Source organism: Hippopotamus amphibius, chromosome 2 (assembly GCF_030028045.1).
Source record: "Hippopotamus amphibius kiboko isolate mHipAmp2 chromosome 2, mHipAmp2.hap2, whole genome shotgun sequence".
In the NCBI taxonomy this organism is placed as follows: Eukaryota; Metazoa; Chordata; class Mammalia; order Artiodactyla; family Hippopotamidae; genus Hippopotamus; species Hippopotamus amphibius.
The window spans coordinates 101,856,513-101,879,710 of NC_080187.1; the positions used below are offsets into that span (position 1 = coordinate 101,856,513).

General features: G+C 41.0%; 2 protein-coding genes across 2 annotated transcripts in view; both read left to right on the forward strand.

The window, feature by feature from the left end:
* PIP5K1B (phosphatidylinositol-4-phosphate 5-kinase type 1 beta) overlaps positions 1 to 23,198 on the forward strand; it is a 301,759-nt gene that overhangs the window by 74,602 nt on the left and 203,959 nt on the right. The window lies entirely within an intron of this gene.
* On the forward strand, positions 3,526 to 5,236 carry PABIR1 (PP2A Aalpha (PPP2R1A) and B55A (PPP2R2A) interacting phosphatase regulator 1). Its single transcript, XM_057722228.1, has one exon. The coding sequence runs from the start codon at positions 3,649 to 3,651 to the stop codon at positions 4,513 to 4,515; it is 867 nt and encodes a 288-aa protein (XP_057578211.1). The 5' UTR covers positions 3,526 to 3,648; the 3' UTR covers positions 4,516 to 5,236.

The window sequence follows — 23,198 nt, forward strand, 5'->3', positions numbered from 1 at the left end:
GGGTAGGCAGAGGGATGGCAGGGACCCAGATAGAGCTCTGTAGGTCATTGTAATGACCTTGGCTTTTTCCCTGAGTGGGAATCCACCAAAGGGTTTTGAATAGGGGAGTGACTATGCAAGTCTTATTTTAAGGATGACCTTGAACGTAGGGTCTCTACTATTGATTGTAGAGACAAGGGTAGAAACAGGGAAACAACTGAAGATCTCTAATAGGTGTGTTCGGGTAAGAACCAAACAGCACAGATGTTTGATTTTGTGATGATCACTGTCTCTGTGCTTTATTAGTAAAGGTAATTATTGTGCTTATCCAGACATGGATGAACAGTGTTGGCAAATCTGAGCCATATTATTGATAGAAATAATTTAGTAATATGCAAATTAGCAATATGCTATGGATATTATAAAATAAGCTCTATAGTTAGTACTCTTTTTTACTCATCTAATATTGATTTTCTTCTGGAAGCTCTTCCTCGCTTCTATCTTTATACAGTACTGTTATACTGTTCTTCCAGCTGCTGATGCTTGAACTTCAGTTGTTTGTGACTCCTCTCTCTTCATCTTCCATACATCCAGGAAGTCAGGTTCTGGGTTGTTACCTTCTGGTCTCCACGTCCATCTCCTTTTTCTGCCATTCCCAACTTTAGTTTGGATCCTCTTTTCATCTCAGAGTTAGCCATCGAATTCTCCGTCTTTAATTCATGGGGAAAGCAGCAAAAAAGAATATAGGTTTTGAAATGAGATCTTGATTCATATTGGTTTAGATCTTTGTTCTTCCATGTAGCTGTAGAGCTTTTTGCAATTTTTGAACCTCAATTGTTCCTTTCTCAGATGAGCATAACGTTATCTGCTTTATAGGATTACAATGAGAATTAAGTGGGACTATAGCGTGTTTAAAGTGCCTGGCAGCATTGGGCACTTAGAAAATGTTGGTTCTTTCCACCTTCCATTCTTCTGCTTCCCTCTATCTATGATCCATCCACCTGGCAGGCCCTAACACATAGCTCTCATTGTGTCATTCCTCCTCAAAAACCTTCAACGCCTCCCTCTTGCCCTACGTGTTAAATAAAAGCACTTTTGTTTGGCATTCAGAGCTCCAGTTCTCTGACTCCAACTTTAATTACCAGCTTTTTCCTATTACCTATTTTTCTCCATGTACTTCATGAATTAGCCAGGTTTGTTATTTTATACTCATGCTGCCAATTCTATATAAAATATCATTTATTAACATCCTACCTGTCCTTCAAATTCTGTCTCAAGTACCATGGCACTCACAAAGGCGCAAACAATCTGGAAGTGGTTTCTCCTAGTCTGAAATGTTATTGCACATGGAAGAGGCAACATTGTGCCCATGCTCTGGAACCGGAAGGGCAATGTCCCACCACTTCCTGTCATCCTGGGCACATTACCTAATCCCTGCATCTCAGTTTCCCCTGCAAAATGGAACAATACTTACTTCATAGGGTTATTGTGAGGATTAAATGAGAGTCTACATATGATGTACCTTGAATAATGTCTGGCGCTTGGAAAACTTAAATCAGTTTCTATAATTATAGGTATGAATCATCAGGATCTGTATTTTATGGGGATTTCAAATTAAAAGCTGCTTGAGAGACAGTGGAAAGGGTATGGACTAGGATTCTCATACTGGCTTCTAGTACCGGTTCCCACTACTAAACAAGCTATGTGATGCTGACTATGCCAGCCTCTCTGGATCTTACTTTCTTCAGCTGCGAAAAAGAGGCCAAACAAAAATCACTAAGTTCTCTTTCAGTTCAGACAGGCACGTGAATATCTAATAAACACCTACAACTCAAATAAACCAAAACAGAACTCTTAATTTCTACTCCTAAATGCACTCTTTTCCTATCTCAGGAAATGATACTGCCATCTACCCATTTTAAGTAAAACACCTCTGAGTTGCCTTTGTATTATCTATTTCTTTCGCCATCTAAATCTAGTGCATCTGCACATCCTATTGGTTCTACTTCCAAAATATATCCTGAATCCATCTACTTCTCCCCCATTGCCATTGATACAACCCTGGTCCAATAATCTCTAGTCTGTAATGTTGCCATGGTTCCTAATCCATCTTTGTCTCCACTCTTGTCCTCTTTCAGCCTGTTTTCCACAGAACCAAAGTGATATCTAAAACATAAACCAGATAATATCACTCTCCTGCTTCAAACTCCCCAGTGGCTTTTCATCATATTTAGAATTAAGATCCAAACTTTTTTACCCCCTCATACCCTCTCCCCTTATGCTTCAGCTGCATGGCCCTTTTTTCTTTTCTTGCCAGCTCACCACACTTATGTTTGCCTTGGGCCTTTGTACCTGCTATTCTCTATGCTTGGAATATTCATCCCCCAGATGCCAGCAGGACTTGCTTCTTGTCATTTAGATCCCAGCTCTATCTAATTGTCCCCTCCCTTCTACCAGTAGTGCTCTATCACACCACCCTATTTTATTTTGTCCTAAGGCTTACCACTATCTGAAAAATTAGCCCACATATTTTATCTCTTCTTCCCAAGTAGAAATTAAATGTCTCTATATTATGGCCTAATTCCTACCACATTGCCTGGCAATCGTTGGGTTACGTGGGAAAAAAATCTGAATACACTGAAGAATAAACGTAAACTGATTTTTAATGAGATATAAGAGTTTATATTAATTATATGAGCCAAGTGTTGTTTTTATTTTTAAAGTTCGAGGGCCTATTGGTTTTCCCTTCATTTAATTCCTCATACTAAATGAACATAATTGAGCACGTATGCTTGTGCTGGAAATATGACTGTAAATAAAACAATAGCAGTACACTTACAGGTTGTTTTTTCCCTTCCTTGACCTAGTTCCCAGATGTACCATTCGCTCCAACTCCCCTCCTACAGTACCACCTTACTGCAAATTACCATCATCTCTGGCCCAGAGGATTGCCTCCTCTCTGGTCTTTTTCTGTAGGTTCTAATCTCCCAATAACGTATTCTCCGGACAGCAGCAAGCAACCTTTTCAGTCGCTATTACACCCATGCTGGAAAACCTTCCGAGTTTTTATTGTTCTCAGGATAAAGGTCCACCACCTCACGTCCCGCCAGCTCACTCTCCACCCCAGGCCACACTCCGTGCCTCGCTCCCTCCCTTCCTGGTTCCCGCCAGCCACCCAGCTGGCAGCCCTCACTTCTGCTTCCCGGGCAGTTCTCCACCGCATCCTTTTGGCCCGCTTCTTGGGATCTCAGGAAATTGTCCCTTCCTCAGGGAAGGCCTCTCTGGCTAGGACAAACTCCACTCCTCATCATACAGCCCCACATCTCTAAGGGCCTCTCTTTCAGGGCTCTAATTTTATAAATACGCGCTCCTGAAGATGGTAACCTCATTAACAGGCGTTAAATAGCTGTTTGCGGAAGGAACGTACTGACGGCTCGCCCAACCCCTCCCCGCCCCTCCCCCTAGGCCCGCGGCGCAGCTATTACGCCTTAAGCAGGCGCCGCGAAGAGAGCCATTGCAGGGCGCCTGCGCGAAGAGGCACGCATGCGCACAGGGACGAGCCCGCTGACAGATTTTTGGTGGCGGTGGCGGCTGCGGCGGCCCTGGACTGCGGGGAATGGGAATCCTAGGTCTCTGACTGAGCACTGCCCCCGCCTCCCTGCCTGCGACATGGCTCAGGAGAAGATGGAGCTAGACCTGGAGCTGCCTGCGGGCACGGGTGGGAGCCCGGCGGAGGGCGGCGGCGGCAGTGGCAGCAGCGGGGGCCTCAGGAGGTCTAACAGCGCCCCCCTGATCCACGGCCTCAGTGACACTTCGCCGGTGTTCCAGGCCGAGGCGCCGAGCGCCAGGCGGAACAGCACCACGTTCCCGAACCGCCACGGCCTGCTGCTCCCGGCCTCCCCCGTCCGCATGCACAGCAGCCGCTTGCACCAGATCAAACAGGAGGAGGGCATGGACTTGATCAATCGAGAGACCGTCCACGAGCGCGAGGTGCAGAACGCAATGCAGATAAGCCACTCCTGGGAGGAAAGTTTCAGCCTGAGTGACAACGACGTGGAGAAATCCGCCTCCCCGAAACGCATCGATTTCATTCCCGTGTCGCCAGCACCGTCCCCCACCCGGGGAATTGGGAAGCAGTGTTTTTCACCATCCTTGCAAAGTTTTGTGAGTAGCAATGGATTGCCTCCCAGTCCTATTCCCAGCCCAACGACGCGATTTACCACCCGGAGAAGCCAGAGTCCCATTAATTGTATCAGACCAAGTGTTCTTGGACCATTGAAAAGAAAATGTGAAATGGAAACTGAGTATCAGCCAAAGAGATTCTTCCAGGGCATCACCAACATGCTTTCTTCTGACGTTGCACAGCTGTCAGATCCTGGTGTGTGTGTATCTTCCGATACCCTTGATGGAAACAGCAGCAGTGCCGGATCTTCTTGTAACTCACCAGCGAAAGTCAGCACTACCACCGACTCTCCTGTGTCGCCTGCCCAAGCGGCCTCTCCATTTATTCCAGTAGATGAACTTTCAAATAAGTGATTCACCCACCCATCCTGAGACTCGGTTTTGTTTTTGTTTTTGCAATGGAGAGAAAAATCAAGTTGGAACAAGCACTGAACTTTGTCGATTAATTTGAGGCTATTTCCTATCTGACCCTTTCCCTTTTTTGGAATTCCCTGAAATGTTGTTATTCTAGAGAACTTTTATGTCAGATTCCTGCGGATGCCCTTGAATTCAGTGTAGTAATATTTTCAGACGTTTTCCCAATAAGTGTGTTGAAGCATTCATCTTTACGCTGCTAATATGTCTAAATACATATGTTATCCCTTGATTTTTTAAAATAACTGAGAGCTCTATTTATTTATGGGATTATTAAGTTCTGATGCAAATATAAATGTTGAATTAATCAGCATAGTAAACTGATGTTTTAAAATTCCATACTTCATGCCCACACTAATTTTTAATGTTATTTTCAGTGATTGTTAATTTCTATTGAAGAAGAACAATAACTTACCTATGTACAGCTATTTTTAAAATATGTTAGTTTTATCCATCCAGTCGTTGTCGGTTTTACCCAGGAATCCTTGAATATTTAATTTTCTGGGTACAGAAGTGGATTGGGGGGGATGATAAAAGAACAAAATATAGAAGTTTGCAACAGATCTTTTAAAATTAAATATATAAAGGTAAACATATTTAAACATTTTCTAATGAAATTTTAATAGTAATTCTAATAAGTCATACAAATATAACTACTATACAGAATTTCTTTTTTTTTCTTTCTCTCTTCTTTTTTTAACCAGGAAGTGCATTCTTTTGGGTATAATCCTAAAGTGAAATGGGACAGTGCCTTGCAGTCTTAGCCCACTGTACATAGGCTGAGGCCAGGTTCTTTGTACCACTGCAAACTTAAAAGTTTTTCAGTTGTAGAAAATGTGTGGGAAGCCCTGTTGAACTTCAGCAGAGTACCCAGGCAGATGAAACTCTCTCAATCACTGATATGCTTTAAAGTATCCAATCGTGCCTCAGTGAAAATGCTTGCCAACAAGGAGCCAGAGCAACTTTTGGCTGCTTTTCTGCTCTGCCCATCTGTCGCCTTCTTGGTTTTTTCTGGCTCAGGAAGGAAGCAGCTGTTTCCTTGCCAACAGGTCCTTCCTCTCCACCTCCCAAGAAACTAGGGCATCATCGGTTAGACAAAGGTACAGTGTGACTCAAATTCCTGACAGTAAACAACAACAGAACTGTGGAATTGTTTCAGGAACCTCTGTGGTTAAAGCTACAGCTGGAGTTGACTGCCTGAGAGATGTCAGTTAATTAAGGGGCAGTGACTTGCCAGAGAAAATCAAGGGAGAGTCACCTAGGTAAATCATTATTTAAGTTAGGTTTTGTTAAAGGTAGAATTGTGAAATGTTTTTTTTTTTCTTTGCTTTTTACAATTAAGACAAAGTATGAAAATATTTAATAGCAAATGTTTTTTTTTTTTAATATTATACGTCTTTATTATATTTCCTGTATCTTCCTTAACTAGATAAGTAGGTAGATAGAAAGAATGGCAAACAAAGGGGAAGGGGAAAAAAATAAAAGACCAAGAAACCAAGACTAAAAGTTCTGGCTACTTTAAGTTATGGCCTACAGAGACTTTTACAATTATGTGGAATTTTTACAACTATGAGAATAAATGGAACTGGTCAACTTTTGGCAGTTGCCTCAAGAATTCAGTGCATTACGTCGAGGGTAAGATTGTGTTCACAGGTTTAAAATTCTCTATTCTGGGTAATAGTGTTAATGTGCTCCAGTTCTGACCTTGTTGCTCAAATTCAAACGTATATATCCAACTTCCTGTTGGGCACTTTGACCTGCTTCCAGAGGTACTTTAGCCTCAGCATCTCCAAAACAAAATTTATTATCTTTTCATTTAACCTGTTCTTGGATTACCTAAATTGATGGCATCCTATCTAATTTCCTAAACTCAAAGCCCTGCGAAGCATCTTTGACTTTCCCTTTTCCCTGTCTGTCACATCCAGCTCAATCACCAAGTTCTGTCTACTTTGAAGTGAATCTTGTATCTATCCTCTATCTCTTTTGCCCCTGATTTAGCTTCAGTTCTGGCCTAAGTGATCTCCCAGTCTGTTTTCTTACCTCCCTTTTGGCCCAGTTTTCACACTGACTCTAAAGTGATCTTTCTAAAATATAAACCTGATTTTGTCATCCTCCTGCTTAAAAACTTTATATGCTTCTCCATTTTCTACAGTTTAGAGAATGCTTTCTTTAGCTTGGCATAAAATAAGGTCCTTCATGAACTGTCATGTACTTCAGTGTGTTTGTACCTTTGATTAAATTGTTCCTTTCCTTAAAACGCCATTCCTATCCTTTTCACCCAGGAAAGTGCTGTTTATTGCATTTGAATTTAACTACGAAATAATGTATACCTTCTGCTTATAAAAATATTTAAACAATGCAGATATGTATACAGTAAAAAAAAGTCTGTCTTTTACTATGTAAAATTCATCTTCCCTTCCCATAAGTAATTTCTGTTAATAATGTGATATGTGTTGTACAAAATGTTACTCTGCATTTCCGTGTATATGTGTATATAAATTCGGGAAACCAGCATCTCACTGACATCTCTTTTCTTTCGCTCATATCTAATCATTCACCAAATCTTACTGATTTCATCTTCCAGAATCTATCTACTTTTCATCTCTCTGCCACTGGGACCCAGCCTACCATCATTTCCTTCTTAGGCCTCCTAATTCCCGTTGTCCCTTCACACTCATTCTGGTTGGCTATCCGTTCATCCTCTATACAGCAACTAGAGTAATCCTTTTAAAATTGCAGATCTGATCCTTCCATCTCCCAGCTTAAAGCTTTCCATTTGCTCCCTGTTGTTCTTATGGTATACCAAAACATATTAATTCTGGCCTAGGAGGCCCTGTGCAATCTGGCCCTTGCCTGTCCCTCTCCTTGTTTTCTGTGCTCCACCCTCACTGGCTTGCTTTCTTCTTGTTCAGTACATCTTGTTCTCTCCTATTTTACAGCCTTTTACCAGATCCTTTTCCCTGGAGGTATAGAGAAGCTTTTATTTCTGTAAGTTTATTTTTCTATATTTGTGGTAAGTTTTAAGTCAGATAAGACCCTGAGTTTATATAGACAGTTTACATTATTATGTTCATGACTTCAGTCAAATGTAAGAGCTTAGCTCATGTAAGAATTATCCTTCAGAAAACATTTTTAAGGTATTAATATTGCCAATCTATAAACTTTGTGCTGGAAGCCCCAAAGCACATGTCAACCTTGAGTTAAAGTACAGTTTGTCATATATAACAAACCTCTGTTGTATATTTTCCTTTATTATGTTTGTTAAAAACTCAGTGTAAATACAAAAAATAATTAACGATCACCAAATCTGCAGCTGCTGGATGTCAGAACCTTTAAGCATACTTAAAAGATTGATTGTAATCAAGAATAACCTGTATAGGCTTGCCTTGCAGTGGTTCACATTTATCAGTTCAACCGGCTACATACCTGCAGCAAGAGACCACTCTTAGGCATTTGGCATATAATGGGGAAAGGGTCAAGGCTTATGAGGGGAACAGGACTGAGAATCGTTTTCTTATTGGCATGTTTTTAGATGAGTAGAAGAAGTCTGAAGATCCAAGAGAGAAGTGGGAGACTGGGGGGAATAGTTGCCAAAACAACAAACTGAAGATGATACAGTTGACATTTCCTGAGTAGCATCAGAGAATAGGCGAAAGAGTTGGCCTTGGAAAGGAGGTCTGGAAGCATTTTTTTTTCTTCCTTCTTTTGCAACAGGAAGGAGAGTGAAAAGGCTAGGCAAAGATAGCAGTAAATGTTAAATTGATTTGTGTTGCAAGAGTTTAGGGGTGTAGAGGAAGGTGTATGAAAAGTGAAGAGAATTTGTATCAAATAGCTTCTATTTTCCAATTTTTAAGGGGTGTAGGATATTTGAAGGTGGAGCAGGAGTAGATCTGGATGCTTGAGTGAAGTAATGGTTTAATGCTGCCTCTGAGAATCTGTAAAGGAGTGGCAAGGGTGAGTAGGAGCTTTACTAGGCCACATTGGATTCAGGTTGCAATTGGATGGCAGGTGCAAAAAAAGTAGATTGGATTGACCTAGGTTTGGGAATTGGTTAAGCAGGTACTAGGTAAAGTCCAGTGTGTGAAGCAATTATGGATTCTGCTGAAAGTGGAGTTGAGTGATTGGCCAAGATCTTGAAGATGCTAAGCAAAGTCAGCAGTGGGTCACGGACTAGGCTGTTTTCTCAGTCTTACATTACAATCGGCCATGACATAGTATACAGAGATTCTGATCTCACTGCAGAACTCTCACTTTAGCAGTTTTGCCCATATTTTTCAAGTCTCATTTTGTTCAGAGAATCACTCCTAAGTCAGCAAGCCTGGAGTTCCATTTAGTTGATTTAAAAAAAATTTTGTGAGTCAGATTGCTCACTGTAGCCAAGACAGTTCTTCATGCCTTCCCTATCTTGCCATCCAAGTAAAAAAGTTTTCTTAAAAGTTGATACCACCTTTATATTAAGAAGTATATATAAAGTACTTACTGTGAGTCAGGCACGGTTCTAGCTGCTAAACAAATGTATTATTTCATTTAATCTTCATTTCTGTCCTCTGAGATTAGTGCCATTATTATCCTCATTTTATAAGTGAGGAAATGGAGGCACAGAGGGATTAGGTAACTTGCTCAGGATTCTGAACTGGCAGGTAGGCCATGTATGGTGGTTAAAAACGTAGACTGTGGAGCTGGGTGGCTGAGGTAAGGACTGAATGGGTCACTATGTGTGAAGTCTTTACAGCAATGCTGGGCAGTTTCTGTAGGAGTGTCAGCTATCATTACTATCCTGGTGGTGGTGGTGGTGGTGGTGATTTCTGTTGTTATCTAGTGTGGACTTGCAGAGGAATCTTTTCTTTATTATCCATGACAATGAAACTCCTACTTTCCCACTCACTGACAGTATTTACCCTCTACCCTTCTAGGCAGCCTGTCCTTTTATAAGGGGAGCTTTCGACATTGGAGTCTTTCTTACAGTGAGCAGACATTTCCTTCAGTAACTTCCACCTCTTAATTCAAGTCCACACTCTGGAAAATGTAGAACAAGCCTTATCTCTTTTTTTAGACGATAGCCTTCCCTTCACAAGTCAAAAACACTGGTCCCTCAGTAACGACCTCGTCTTACTTCCGGATTTGGGGAATGTTGAACAATTTTTTTTAGTATGTTTGCTCTGTGAAATTGGGCTATGATTGCTTGGCAGCCAGATTTTCACAAAATTGTGATCCCTTTAAGACTCTTTGCTTTCCCTAGTAGAAAAGCAAGAGACGGTCTAATAACATGAGCCTAGACACTATGTTTTGTGCCTTGCATGTAATGAGTTTACTTAATCCTCATGACAACCCTATGAGGTGAATGCAGTGATTATTCCCATTTAACAGATGAGAAAACCAAATACATTCTCTGCATTACTTTCTGTGTTTTTTTTCCATTTGAATTTAAGTCCTTTTTGTCTTTTCCTTATGAACAGACTTTTTTGGTTTTGTTTTTGAGATAAGGCCTATTTTCTTGCTTGCTGGTGTTGCCACTTCTGTTTGATTGTTTGAGTCAAACAATATATTTACTTAAAATGTTGCCCTTAGACATTATTATCATATGAGAGGAAGCAATCAGGAAGATTGTTTTCTTTACTAATAGGTTAAAAAAAAAAAGTTATGTAGAAGGATATCATGGTTTACATATTTTCAAACTGATTTGCTATTTGAAATAAGAAATCCTCGAAGTACAAATTTTAGATTATTGTTTTAAATATATATATATATATGTATATGCTTTGTTATACTTGAGCTGTACAGTATCCTTGGTTGTCCTTAGAGTATCACTCCTAGAGAAACAAAAGCAAGAACCATTTGACACTCTCCCCAAGCAAACTCTATAAAGTAAAAATGTGTCATTTTTAGAGGAAAAGTAACAGCGGGATTTAAAGAGTGATTCAAAATCTTTTATTACCTAAATAACAAATTTGCCTTCTTTCTCTATCAGAAGCTCTCCCCACCAGAAGTTAGAAATTTAAATTCAGAACACTTGAGCAGTCCCTGAGAAATGATTTTTTTTTCTTTTAACCTTTGCTTCATAGAAAATCACTTCACTGTTTATAAGGAACCAAAAAGGAAAACTTGCCTGTGAGTGCATTTTAGAATTGGTGCTCAGACTTCAGGTTTCACAGTAGCATGTCCTTGCATTGGATATTTTGAAACAAACCATCGAAAGTCACAGTTTGTTCCAAAAGGTTAGTATCATTTTTGGAAGTTCAATAAATATTTTAAAATCACCTCAAAAGTGACTTTTGATTCTACCTATAAGGGAAAAGAATCTGAAAAAGAATAGATAGATGGATGGATATAGGTAACTGAATCAATGTGCTGTACACCTGAAACTAACACAACATTGTAAATCAACTATACTTCAATTTAAAAATAAAAATAAGGAGTTAGCCTTAGGCGGTTAACTGATTTACCCAAACTCACAGAAATAGTAAGTGGGATGCAAATGAAATTTGTACGTAGATTTGTCCAAAAAAAGAAGTGACTTTTGGTTCTATATGTAGCTTGTTTGTACAAAATAGTTTTATAATGGAGAGGTTAGGCAGATAACATCAAATACTCCAGTCTTGTGTGTGTACAACTAAATGTGCGTGCACATTTGCACTTAAACACACCTGACCTACTTTATGAGTCTTATTCTGTGTGATTGGAGCCTTATTTAGCTTTACTCCCACTTTAGATTTCCTCTCATTTTCCTCTGCTCAGTTTTCTTAGATAGGTAGGTTAGGCTTTCTGAATTATACACACATGCACACACACACGTATACTTATATAGGTACTATCTGTGAGAGTGTTTTGTGCCTTGATTTTGCATCAACTTTCCAAATTCCTAGTGCTGCCCTATAAGAGAAATAGTATTTGGTTCTCATACCCATGATTTCTTTGTGCCTAATTTGTTTCTCCTTTTTGAACTTTTGGAATAAATACTTGAGGAGATGTGAAAATCAGTTATTAACAAATTCTCAGGCAGTATGACTGAAACTAGAGAGTAGAGAATGTATTGCTTTTATTTACCTGTAAAAGTGCAGTTCTGTATCAATGCCAGGGATAGTTCTGGCTCTTTTCTAATTGCCTACAGTGGTCTTCCAAAACAAACGGACATCTAAGGCTTGGCTAGCAAGGCAGGTTGTGAAAGAAGGTAATTGAAAAAGATCTTTTGTGCCCTCGCTAAGTAAAATGATTGGTTGAGGTAACCATTCCTGTGATTCAGAGGACCCCTCCCACTTACTTTAAGAACAAAGAAGGATTTCACTGTTGCAATGCCAGGAGGATTACTGGAACCCCAGAGTGACAAGTAGCTATTGAGTGTTGGTGTCTCTTGGAAAGAAAAATGTGAGATGATCAGGAGGGGATGGGAGTGAGGAGAGGATGAACCGATTGGGTATTCCTTTTGGCGCCTGAGCCCTCAGACTACCATTGTGAGCTCCCTGTTGACTAGGAAGTGACACTGATGGTGGTTTTCTTCACGAATGTTTGTTTTTCCTTTGTTCCACTTCATTTGGGATTTGGGGTTGAATTGGTATGTGTTTAAGAATTTCTTTGAGCATCTTTCCCTTCATGGTAACATCTTTTAAGTCTTCTAAAAAAATGGCAAATAATAATAATACTGATAATTATCTTTCAATATTATCAAAGCTTACTTTGAATCAAGAATTAAAGTTCTTGGAGCTCTTTACCTTACCAATTTATACTAGGTTTCTAACTCAATTAGAATTCTATGCCTATCTATACAGTCTTTCTCAAGGCCCCATTTTACCACACTACTTGCTACCAGTATTTCTAAAATGCAAACCTGAAATTCAACTTTAATAGCCACCCCTTAACTTCAGGATTAAGTCCAATTACACAGTATGATAAGTTGCACTTCTCCATATACCCCCTGAACCCCAGGACTCTAGCCACACTGAGCTGCCTGGGACTCCCCCAGTTTCATGCTCCTGTATTATCTGTGCTTTGACAAGCTGTGTCCTCTGCTTAGAATGGTGCTTCCTCCCTACCAACCTTCTTTCCTTAACTAACTCCTTAAAAATTTAGCCCAAGGGGGCACAGCTTCTAGAAAATCTTTTCTAATGGCCTCTGCCTCTCCAGCCCTGGTCAGTTAGATAGCTTTCTTGTGTGATCTTGTCATACCTAGGACTTCCTTCTGTAAAGGCAGTTAACAGGCTGATGTGTATTTGGATGGTTTCTTGTCCCTTTAACCTGTGTAAAAACAAAGGCTCTGTCTTCTACTTCTGTCCCTAATGCCTGTGCATAGAAGATTATAGTTGCTCGAGTTTATATGGAGTAGTTGATTAATGGATGGGTAAGTGGGTGAACAAATGGCACAGACTCTTTTTTAAAAGAAAAGAATGTAGTAAGATTTTTAGTGGAACAAGTCCAGTCACGTGGCTGGGCTCTTAATAGTTTGCTAAGAGATTAGAAATTAAGTAATTTTGATTTGAGCACCTGCTTCACACTGGCTGGTCTCTTAGAATACATCAGTGTACAGAACAGACTCCCACCCTTGTAGAGGACACATTCTGCTTACATCCTGACAGGGTGGAGGGAGGGGTTGGCAATACGCATAATAAATAAGTAAATTACATCATCTATACAGTGAGGAATGGCAAGGAAGACAGGGTGGCTGGAGCAGTGAAGGGAAAGATAGAGGGGCCTAGAGAGGTGGGCAGGGGTGGGAACTGTTGCAGATACAGGTGGCATAGGGTTTTGTGTGCCATTAAAGGACACTGACTGACTGTGAGAGATGGAGAGCTAACGCAGGGGTTTGAGCATAGAAGGGGCTTGACCAACCTGGTTTTAAAGGAAACTGTGAGGAGCAGGGGAGGAAGCAGGGGGACCAATTAGGAGGCTTTCCAGCAATCCAGGTAAGAGATGATGGTGGCTTGAATGAGAGTGATAACCGTGGAGGCGGAGAGAGTGGTTAAATTCTAGACATATTTTGAAGGTAGAGCCAATAGGTTTTGCTGATAGATTTAAGGTGGGTGTGAGATGGGGTTGGGGACATGGGGAGAAAGAGAGAAACTGAAAGGATGGAGTGGCCATCAACTGAGATGTGGAACTCTGTGAGTGAGGTAGGATTTTTTGTTTTGTGGTTTTTTGTTTTGCTGCTGCTGTTTGGCGGGGGTGTGTGTGTGTGTGAGGATGGGAAGCATTAGGAGCCCAGTTTGGATGTTAAGTAAATGAACCTTATTAGACATTCAAATGGAGACGTCAAGTAAGCAGTTAGACATCCGAGTCTAGAGTTCAAGAAAGAGGGCTGAGCTGCAAATACGTAATTGGGAGCCATCTGCCTGTGATGATATTTAAAGTCAGGAGACTACATGAGATCACTAAGGGTCATGTGAATGTAAAGAATAGAAGAATAAGAACTGAACCTTGGGGCACCCTATAACATCAAGAGGTCAGGAAAAGGACACTGAGAAGGAACAAGCAGGGAGGTAAGAAAACCAAGAGAGTGTGGTATCCTAGAAACTACATGAAGGAAACATATGAGAGGATGGAGTGATCAAATGTTATCATTTGCAGCTGATCTGACAAGTAAGCACGGACTGATCTTTGAGCCCTGGATTTAGTAACATGTAAGTTACAGGTCACCTTGGTGAGAGTCATGTCATTGGAGTGGCAGGGTGGAAGGCTGATTAGAGGAGGTTTAAGAGAGAATAGGATAAGCAGAATTGGAGACAGCCAGATGGCTGAAGAAAGAGATTGAGTTCTTCTAGATTCTTGAGGATAAAGAGAAACTAAAGTGAAAAGGTCACCCCTGCCCCCCGCCGTGGGTAAAGTGTTGTTAAACATTTCAGAAGAAATATTTCTTTACATATATATGATTATAATTGGGGAAAAACCAAGTTCAAATGAAGTTTTCTTTCCTTTTTGGCTTTATTGTAAGGAGAAGAATCTATAAGTAAATGCTTTTACTCCAAACATGAGTAGACTGTTCAAGCAAAAAGCTTACTGATTCACTTCCTTCATGGATTCATCTGGTTCATTTTATTCCCTTGTCATCTATTTCTCTTAATGGCTTTTTTTCCACTTATAAATTGAAATTTAGTTCCACACCCGTGACAATTATTTCTGCAGGTTTGGCCCAGTTTCTTAACCCAGAGACATTTTCCTCTTCAGTGAGTACTGTGAATTTTTTTTTTTTAAAGTAGTTCATTGTCCTCTTAGGTTTTATTTAGGGACAGATTTTGATTTTTTTTTTCCTTATTCCTTTACAAAATTGTTGCTGAACAGTGGCAGAGGAGAGTGCCAGTAATAAGAAAAAAGAAAGAATGCTTTCCTTACTTTGAATTGCTACGATTTCATTCTAATCATAAAATATTGTCAGGTTCATTCTTGTGGGTTGGGCAGTCCCAATCTTTCATACACGAGGACTCAGGGACATCCAAGCCATATTTGTACTCAGTAGGGAAGAATGCTTTCTCCCGGAATTCCTTCTCTCTCCTGACACTGCATTTCTGCCTTTCAAGACTCCAGTCAAGTCCCACTTACTCCGTGGAGCCTACGCTGCTTCTCCTGGCTCTAGGTAGTATTGGTTTCCTCTTAATCGCTGTACCTACAGCCTGTAGCCCTTACTTTGTTGTTTTCTTTTTTTTTGGGGGGGGGGGGCGGGCAGAGGGGAGGGTAGAGAGGATGTAATGTCCTGTAATAGTTAAAAGCACTGCATCTGCAGACTTGTAGAATTGCATTCCAGACTTAGCCCTCCCACTTCCCTGCTTTGTGCAAATTAGTTAATCTTTGTGTGCCTGAGTCTTTTTACCTGTTAAATGGGGTATTTCCTACCTCAGAAGTTATAAGAATTGGAGGGGAGAAGGCATGTAAAATTACTTAGCAGAAAACCGATCATTTGAAAAAATGGAAACCTGAAGAATGTATATAATGTATGAAATAATCCCCCATTTTTATTGCAGATTTCCTGAAAGAAAGAGACAATGGCTTATGCATCTTTCCTTAATACCAGTTCTTCTCTGTAGAAAGAATTCAGGGTTTATCAGTGATAATAGATGGAGCTTGGGAGACATGGAGTGTTTGTTCATGGAAACCTGTGATACACGTGTCATAATGTATTTCATTTTTGCACATGAGTGAGCGTTTCAGGCTTTAGGAGCTCTTCCAGACGAAAACCCTTACAATGCATAGGCTAGGGAGGTAATGTTTGATGGTATTGAAGTCAATAATCTTTCCTTTTAGTTTTCCTAACACTTGTGGACATTGCTGGGTTTTGCCCTTCTCATTCATATTTTCACAGCCCCAGATTCAGAAATCTGCTTTAATTTTAACACAATCTATTAAATTCTGTATAATCAGGAGAAGAATTTAGATGACATTTACTTTTAAGCAAACTTTCATAAGCCATGTATTTTAATAATGTGAAAAAAGATTAAAAAGAAAGAACCAAGGAAAATTATACTTTCTGATGATAAAAGCAATACAGATTCATTTTTGAAATTAAAAGAATTCCAGTAAGCAAAAAGAAGTATGCTTCACTGAGATGCTGCTGTTTACTCTCCCATGTGTATTGTTCCAGGCTTTTCCTGTGATTACATATGCACATGTAATTTTTACAGAAAGGTGGCATCTACTGTATAGTCAGCTCCACAAACTACTTTTTTCCATATAATATACAGTGAATGTTTTAAATATACTTTTGTATTGTTTTGTCTTCTGTGGCTGTACTGTGTTATAGGTAACTAATTGCTTTTGCCTCTCTAGGATGTTTCTAATTTCTTTTCAAATACAAACCATGTTTGATGTACACCTGAACAACTTTTAAAATGTAAAGCCCACAGAACTGTTTTAGACTTGCCAACATGAAATAACTGGCATGTTAATTTCAATTCAATTTTGTCCATTTCTAAAGCATTCTTTTTCCAAGCCAGTTTTGAGTGATTTATTTGATGGTCATGTTTGGAGCGTCTGTGTGTGACTGGAAAAAAAAAAAGTATAGTTCTCTGAAAATAATCTATATTTCAGTTTTTTTTTTTCCATGAATCTAAGACAGCCTTTTCTTCATTTAATCCAAACGAGAGTTTTGATAATGTCACTAGGAACATGTTGCTCTGAGCTGTCTCCTATACTAGACCTATTTGTAATTCAGGGTTAGTGAGGTCTCCAGGAGGTCAGTTATTACTGTTCTGTTATTTCAGTGGAAAAAAGCCTGGAGCTTGTGGAGGTGAGAGGGAGTGCGGAGATTGCATAGGTGGGTGGTGATGGAGAAAGTGGCCAAGATTAGACAGATTATCTGTCCCATTATTTTCATCTTTCACAGCTATGGCAACTTGAGAGCTCACATTTTCTAGGATAGTCAAGGTATCAGATACTGTCTCCAGCTGCCCACTGAAATGTCTCAGAAATCTTGACACTAAAATTGTCATATTTCTGTTTCATGCATCTAGAAATGACACGAAAATCCTTTATAACATCATATTTGTCAATATTAGGGTTGTAAAATATGGTCATCAAATGTGTAGGTTGTAGGAGAAGGAATAATAGAGACTCATTTTTGCAGTTAATGTTCAGTGAATACCTAATGTGCACCAGGTACTGTGCTAGGGGCTGGGCATACAAAGAGGGGCGGGCAAGTCTTTAAGCTGCTCTTGGTGGGGTACACACATAAAAATTAAAAACAAACAGTGCTTTGTAGTGCTTTACTGTGATATAGAGTAGACGTATTTCCAAGTTGCTGTAAGAATACAGAGGAAGGAAATACAAAGTTGTTTACAAAAGAAGCAACTCTTTGGCAAGTTGGTAAGTGAGAAGGGACCTTCCAAGGGGAACATGAAGAGGGTCATGTAACGTGCAAAAACAGAGCATATTCCAGCGATTTCCAGCCAACAAGATTGCAGTGTTCATTTAAAACAAATAATTCTTAAGCTTTAAAAAATTTTTTTTTTTTACTAATTTACTGTTTTCTTATTTCTCTATATTTCTGATTTTAAAAAACCTAATTATTCTTTTTTAGAAAGTTATGAAATCATTGGATCCTAAAAGAGTAAATGAAATGATCTTGGCTTAATAAGGTGTTCTTGTAACTACTTCCATCCCAATGACATTCTTTTACTCCTGTCTTGGATTTAATACTTTAGAAATTAGGGCTGTAGATTCATAAGGGGATCAAAAGATAGCACAGAGAAAGACTGTGCAGTTCAAATTATCTGTGAATTTTTTCGTGCTCTTAATAATAGTCCAAGATATGATCAAGATCACTGTACCCATCTGTTGGTCTTAGCACTGGAAAAGCCCTGGGCTCTACATTCTGAGATTTCAAATAAAGTGGATTTATAGTGGAAAGGAACCAGAGTGTTAGACTAAATAGATATGTTGTAAGAGAGCCATAATGGTCTTATTTAAATATTTTCCACATTAAATATAAGGCATGTAGTACTGCTGTGTTACTGTCATGATTTTTTGAAATAAATGAATTGGCATCCATGGTAGTTTTTTTGTTTTTAATTCTCCATGGATTTTCACAAAATAACTAATGTGGATACTTGAATAAAGTAATCTATTGGAGGCCATATTTGAATTAAGCTTCCTCAAAGTATAATGATTCCTTTATGAACTTTAATCTTGCTTTATAAGCAAGAATTTTTTTAAGTTTAGGAAGCCTAATTAACAACATTCTGGAACGTCATAATTGGGGTGAATTTTTTAATATGCTTGTAACATTGTTCACTTGGTAAATATTTTTTGAGCACCTACTCTAGATCAGACACTGGCCTTTTGTTAAAAATTTTATCTCCGTTTTCTGAAAGACACATTAATTCCCTTGCTTCATGGAGTTTATATTATAGTGAGAGGAAACAGACCAAAAAGAAGAAAAAAAAAAAGGAGGAAGGGCGGGAAAAAGAGAGAGAGAGAGACAAATGATGGAATCCTTGCCAATTACAGTAAAGATTAGGAAGGAAGGAAGTGAGGGACTGAGAACTTGAATGATCGAGAAGTGCCTGTTTTGGACAGGCTGGTTGGAGAGAAGCATTACAGACCTGGAGGGGCATGTGCAGAGCCATTGAGCAAGAAGGAGCTTGGTGTGTTTGAGGAAGTGCAGTAAGGCTGGTGGGGCCAAAGCCTAGTGAGTAAGGGGGAAAACAGCGTGAGATGAGGTTGAAGAGCAGGGTAGTCGGCAGATCCTACAGGGTCTTACAGGCCAAGGTCAGGAGTCTGGATTTTATTCAAAATGCAATAGGAAAACATTAAAGGGTTTTATACAAGGGACTCACCTGAACAGATTTCCTCTTCCTGAGCTTTCTTGCCTTGTGGAGAAAGGAAGCGGGGAAGCCCTCTGGGAAGCGATGCTGATAACAGGGCCCTCGAGGTATAGGGGAAGGTGGTTGTGAGGTCAGCAGGACTTGGGGGAGGGCGTGGTGATGGGGGAGGGAACAGGAAGCATGACTCCTAGTTTACTGATTGGAGTAAAAGAGGGGATGGAGTGACACTGAATGAGATGGAAGGGCCAAGAGTAGAGGTGTTTGAGTTCTGTTTAGGATGTATTATGTCTAATATACTTGTGAGAAGCCCAAAGGGAGATGTCACTTGGACATGTAAGCACAAAGCTAAGGAAAGCAATGCTCTAGCTAAAATTATATTTGGAATGGCCACACTGCCTATTAGTATGTTAGCTTGAATAGTTTTTTTTTTTTTTTTTTAAAGCATTTGGAGTGTAGTTGATGATATGGAAACCCTCTATCTGTAATGCATATCCTTTGCTCATCAGTGACTCGATTTAGGGCGTCTGCCAGTTGTGAAAATGAATGAAGTCCTCCTTGCTTCTTATTCCAAATGCCTTAGCATGGCACAGAAGACCTTCCCTGCAGAACCTTCCAGATTCATGCTAGGCCCTTCCCCAACATGTACCTCTTTATATTTGTAATGTAATTACAAGTTACATTATTTGTAATTTCCAGAAGGCACCATGATGTCCCACCTCCATGCCTTCGCACATGTTGCTTCTGTGCCCTGGAAATACCCATTCCAGGTTTTCCCACTCTTGCAAGTCATTTAAGATACAACTCAGGTAGGAATCAATTCCTCGGAGGAGCCTTCCTGGAGTCCTTCTGTGTGCTCCCTTGGGCAACCTGTATCCGCCTTGTATCAGCGCTGATTACACTGTTTTGTGACTGCCAGTTGGTCCTCCTGTTTCTTAGGCAAAACTGCTCTTAACCCCAGGCAAGAGGGGCTATGTCCTGGGCCACCTAACCTGGGTCTTGTATGGGAAAGGGCCCCACTCTGGCCCTCCTCTAGCTGTGCCCTTGTCCAGGAGCAACAAGTCTGAGAAGGAAGGGAGTGTGCCCAGATGGAGCCCATGAGCTTCTTTCTGTGCCACACCTGTGGAACCGGGTCCCCAAATTCCAGAACTCCCTGGCCAAGTGACCCTCAGCCAGTTCCCAGGGCCTGGGACCTCATTCCCAGGTCCATCCTCCTGAGAGAGAACTGTGTCCCAAGGACGACACCCTTGGGAATGAAGGACAGTGAGTGACATCTGCAGGGGTGTCTGTGTATGCACGCCTGAGACCCTTCGAGATGGGGGACCGGGTTGCAGGGGAAGCCCATTCTGGCTCATGATGCTGAGGTGTCTAGGAATTGCGAATCCAAAGCCCAGCCTCCCCCCATCAGGTTCCTGTGAGGAACTGAGAACAGTGATTTTTCACTTCCTCCAAGGTACATGTGGTGGGTGGAGGTACATGTGGGCAGCAGCTGCCAGCCCAGGCTGGTGACTGAGGAGGGACCTCACAGCATGTGGTACTTGGGCCCCTTGTTTGTTCTCTCGCCCAAACCCTGCACAGGTTGGGGGTGGGCCTTTCCTGGATGGTCAGCGCTCAAGGCTGGGGCCAGGCCTTTCCCCCAGCCAGGGCCTGCACACGCACCAATTTTTTTTTTTTTTCCTGGCAATGACTTTAGTTTTTTAATTTTCTTTTTTGTTAATTTTTATTGGAGTATAGTTGCTTTACAATGTTGTGTTAGTTTCTTGCTCTACAGCAAAGTGAGTCAGTCATACGTATGCGTATATCCACTCTTCTTTAGATTTCCTTCCCATTTAGGTCACCACAGAGCATTGAGTAGAGCTCCTTGAGCTACACAGTAGGTTCTCAGTAGTTATTTATTTTATACTTAGTAATGTGTATATGTCAGTTCCAATCTCCCAATTCATCTCACCTCACACCAGTGTGCTTTAAGTGAAGGGATCATTCAGTCCTCCATAGATTCTCTTGCCTCAGGATGAGTCAGGGGAGGGGGGCCTTAAGCCTCCCCCACCCCCTTCTTACTAATAGAGCCTTGGCCTTGAAGTCCCGCCCACCCCGGTATCCTGGGATGGGGTCTGCGCCTTGAGGGTGCAGGACGGCTCTGTGTGGTTCTACAGAGGCGCCTCACTAAGGAGCAAACCAAGGCTGTTTTCCACCCCACACCCACCTGCCAAGCCCTGAACCTGCTGATGGAAAAGGGCCTTTTTCTTTGGGAGGTTGAGTCTGCTTAGAGGAGATATCTTATTTTTTGCAGGAGAGTAGGCTTTTGCTAAGTCCGGAGGAGTGCTTTTCCGTCATTCAGACAAGGCTTCTTCTCAAGGTCAGGGAAGCTAGGAAATTTGGGTATCTTGGCTCCAAGTTCTTCACTATGATTACGTCCTTGAGGTGTTTAGGTGTAAGCATTCCAAGTGTCAGAATATTTTGAGCTATTGTCTCCATACCCGTATCTCCTTCTTCACTCTCCCCCCAAATCCCAGACAGGAAACTTGACCCAAGTTGCTGGTGTCCTGCCCACTCCCAGTGCTCCCAGGCCCCTCTCAGTTAGCACTTGCTGCTGCCACACAGGTGGATGGTCCAGAGGTATTTTAAGCCACCACTGTTCCTCTGCCTGCCTGCTGACAAGGTGAATTGAAATCCTGTGTGTGGGGAAGGGGGGCTGGCTGCCTTTCTTGAGTCAAGACAGGGTCGTCCTGAGCTTCTGATGGAAACTCCCCATGTGGGGCTGGCTATTCAAGGGGAAACGACAAGCCTGGGCAGCAGAGAACTTGGAATTCCAGGGAGACTTAATGGTATTAACACTAGGGAAAGGGCATGTATTTTTCCATGGATTGCTAATAATCACAACAATGTTTGATCCTTCCTGGGTTGCGTTCTTGAATTTGAGCATCAGAGATTTATCCTTTTCCTTGACGTTAAGAGGGTATGTTTAGTACTGGGATACCAGCACGGTGGTGAGCGTTGAGGCAGCCCACCAGGTGTGTGGGATTTGAAATAAATCCTAAAGCTGAAGATTGGGGATCCCCCCGCCCACTATGTTCAACGCCACAAGAATTGAAATAGTTTAATAATAAGATTAAAAGTTACTCCTGCGAACTTAATATACCACTTGAAATCTTTGCCAGAGTGGACTGAGTTTCACCCAACAGATAAGTGAAAATCCAGACAGTCTTCACTTAAAGGTAAGGTTACTTTGCAGCACAGATGTGCCCCCATAGGGTTTGAAGATGAAGAACTGCTTATTCCAAGAGAAGCCCGGTCTCAGGTTGAAGTTCACTCCTTAGAACGGCTGATGCACGGGGTCTTCTTATCTTGGTCTGTGACTCATGCTGTGTTGGCTTCTGCTGGAATGAATGACATAGGCTTGCCCCAGGGTATCACAGCCCGGCTCAGCCCCTGTGCCATTCTAGAAGCGGTGAGGGGATGGAGAGCAAGCAGTGTGTGAGCATCACAGAAAGCCATTTAGAGGAGACTCCAGAGGAACGACAATGGGCGGCTCTGGGCGGTGAGATTGCTGGCCAGTTTTATTTTCTTTGTGATTTTCTGTGTTTGCCCAGTGTTTCTGTGATAGTCATGAGTTGCATTTATAGCCATATTTTAAAAATATTCAAAAAGAGATCCATTTGAAGAAAATGAGATGGGGGAGGGATAAATTAGGAGTTTAGGATTAACAGATGCACACTACCATATATAAAGTAAACCACAAGGACCTACTATTATAACACAGGGAACTATAGTCAATATATTGTAATAACCCATAATGGAAATTAACCTGTAGTGGAAAAGAATCTGTACACCTGAAACTAACACAGCATTGTAAATCAACTATACTTCAGTTGTGTGAAATGAACCTAAAACAGGGATGGATGGATGGGAGGAAGAAAGAGAGGGAGGGAGGGGAGAGGGAGGGAGAAAGAAAGAGAACTCTTTATAGAAGTATTTGGGATGCTACATCACTGTCCTAGGTTTTTCATCTTGTTTCTCACTCTGAAAACCAAACATTCATTTATTATCCAATGCTAAAAAGAAGGAAGAAGAAAACATTTAAGAAGCATTGACTTGACTGAAAATAGACCTCCTTTCTGCACTCAAGATAGCTTATCTAAGAAGTGTGGTAGACATTCTCATATGTACATTCAGTACACTTTCAAGTCTGTCCATGTGCCAAGCATTGTGCTAGGTTCTGTGCTTTACAGAGAAATACATAGAGGTTATTGCCCTGAAAGGGCTGATAGTATAGTGGAAAGAAAAATGTAAACTGATAATTACAGTGTAATCAGTAAGGGTCACAGTAGGGGCAGGACCAGGGCATCCTCAGAGCACAGAGAGGCACTGAGCCCTGACTTGGGAGGA

Excerpts from the sequence above, each read along its gene's own strand:
- PABIR1 (XM_057722228.1), top strand. The coding sequence starts at position 3,649 with ATGGCTCAGGAGAAGATGGAGCTAGACCTGGAGCTGCCTGCGGGCACG.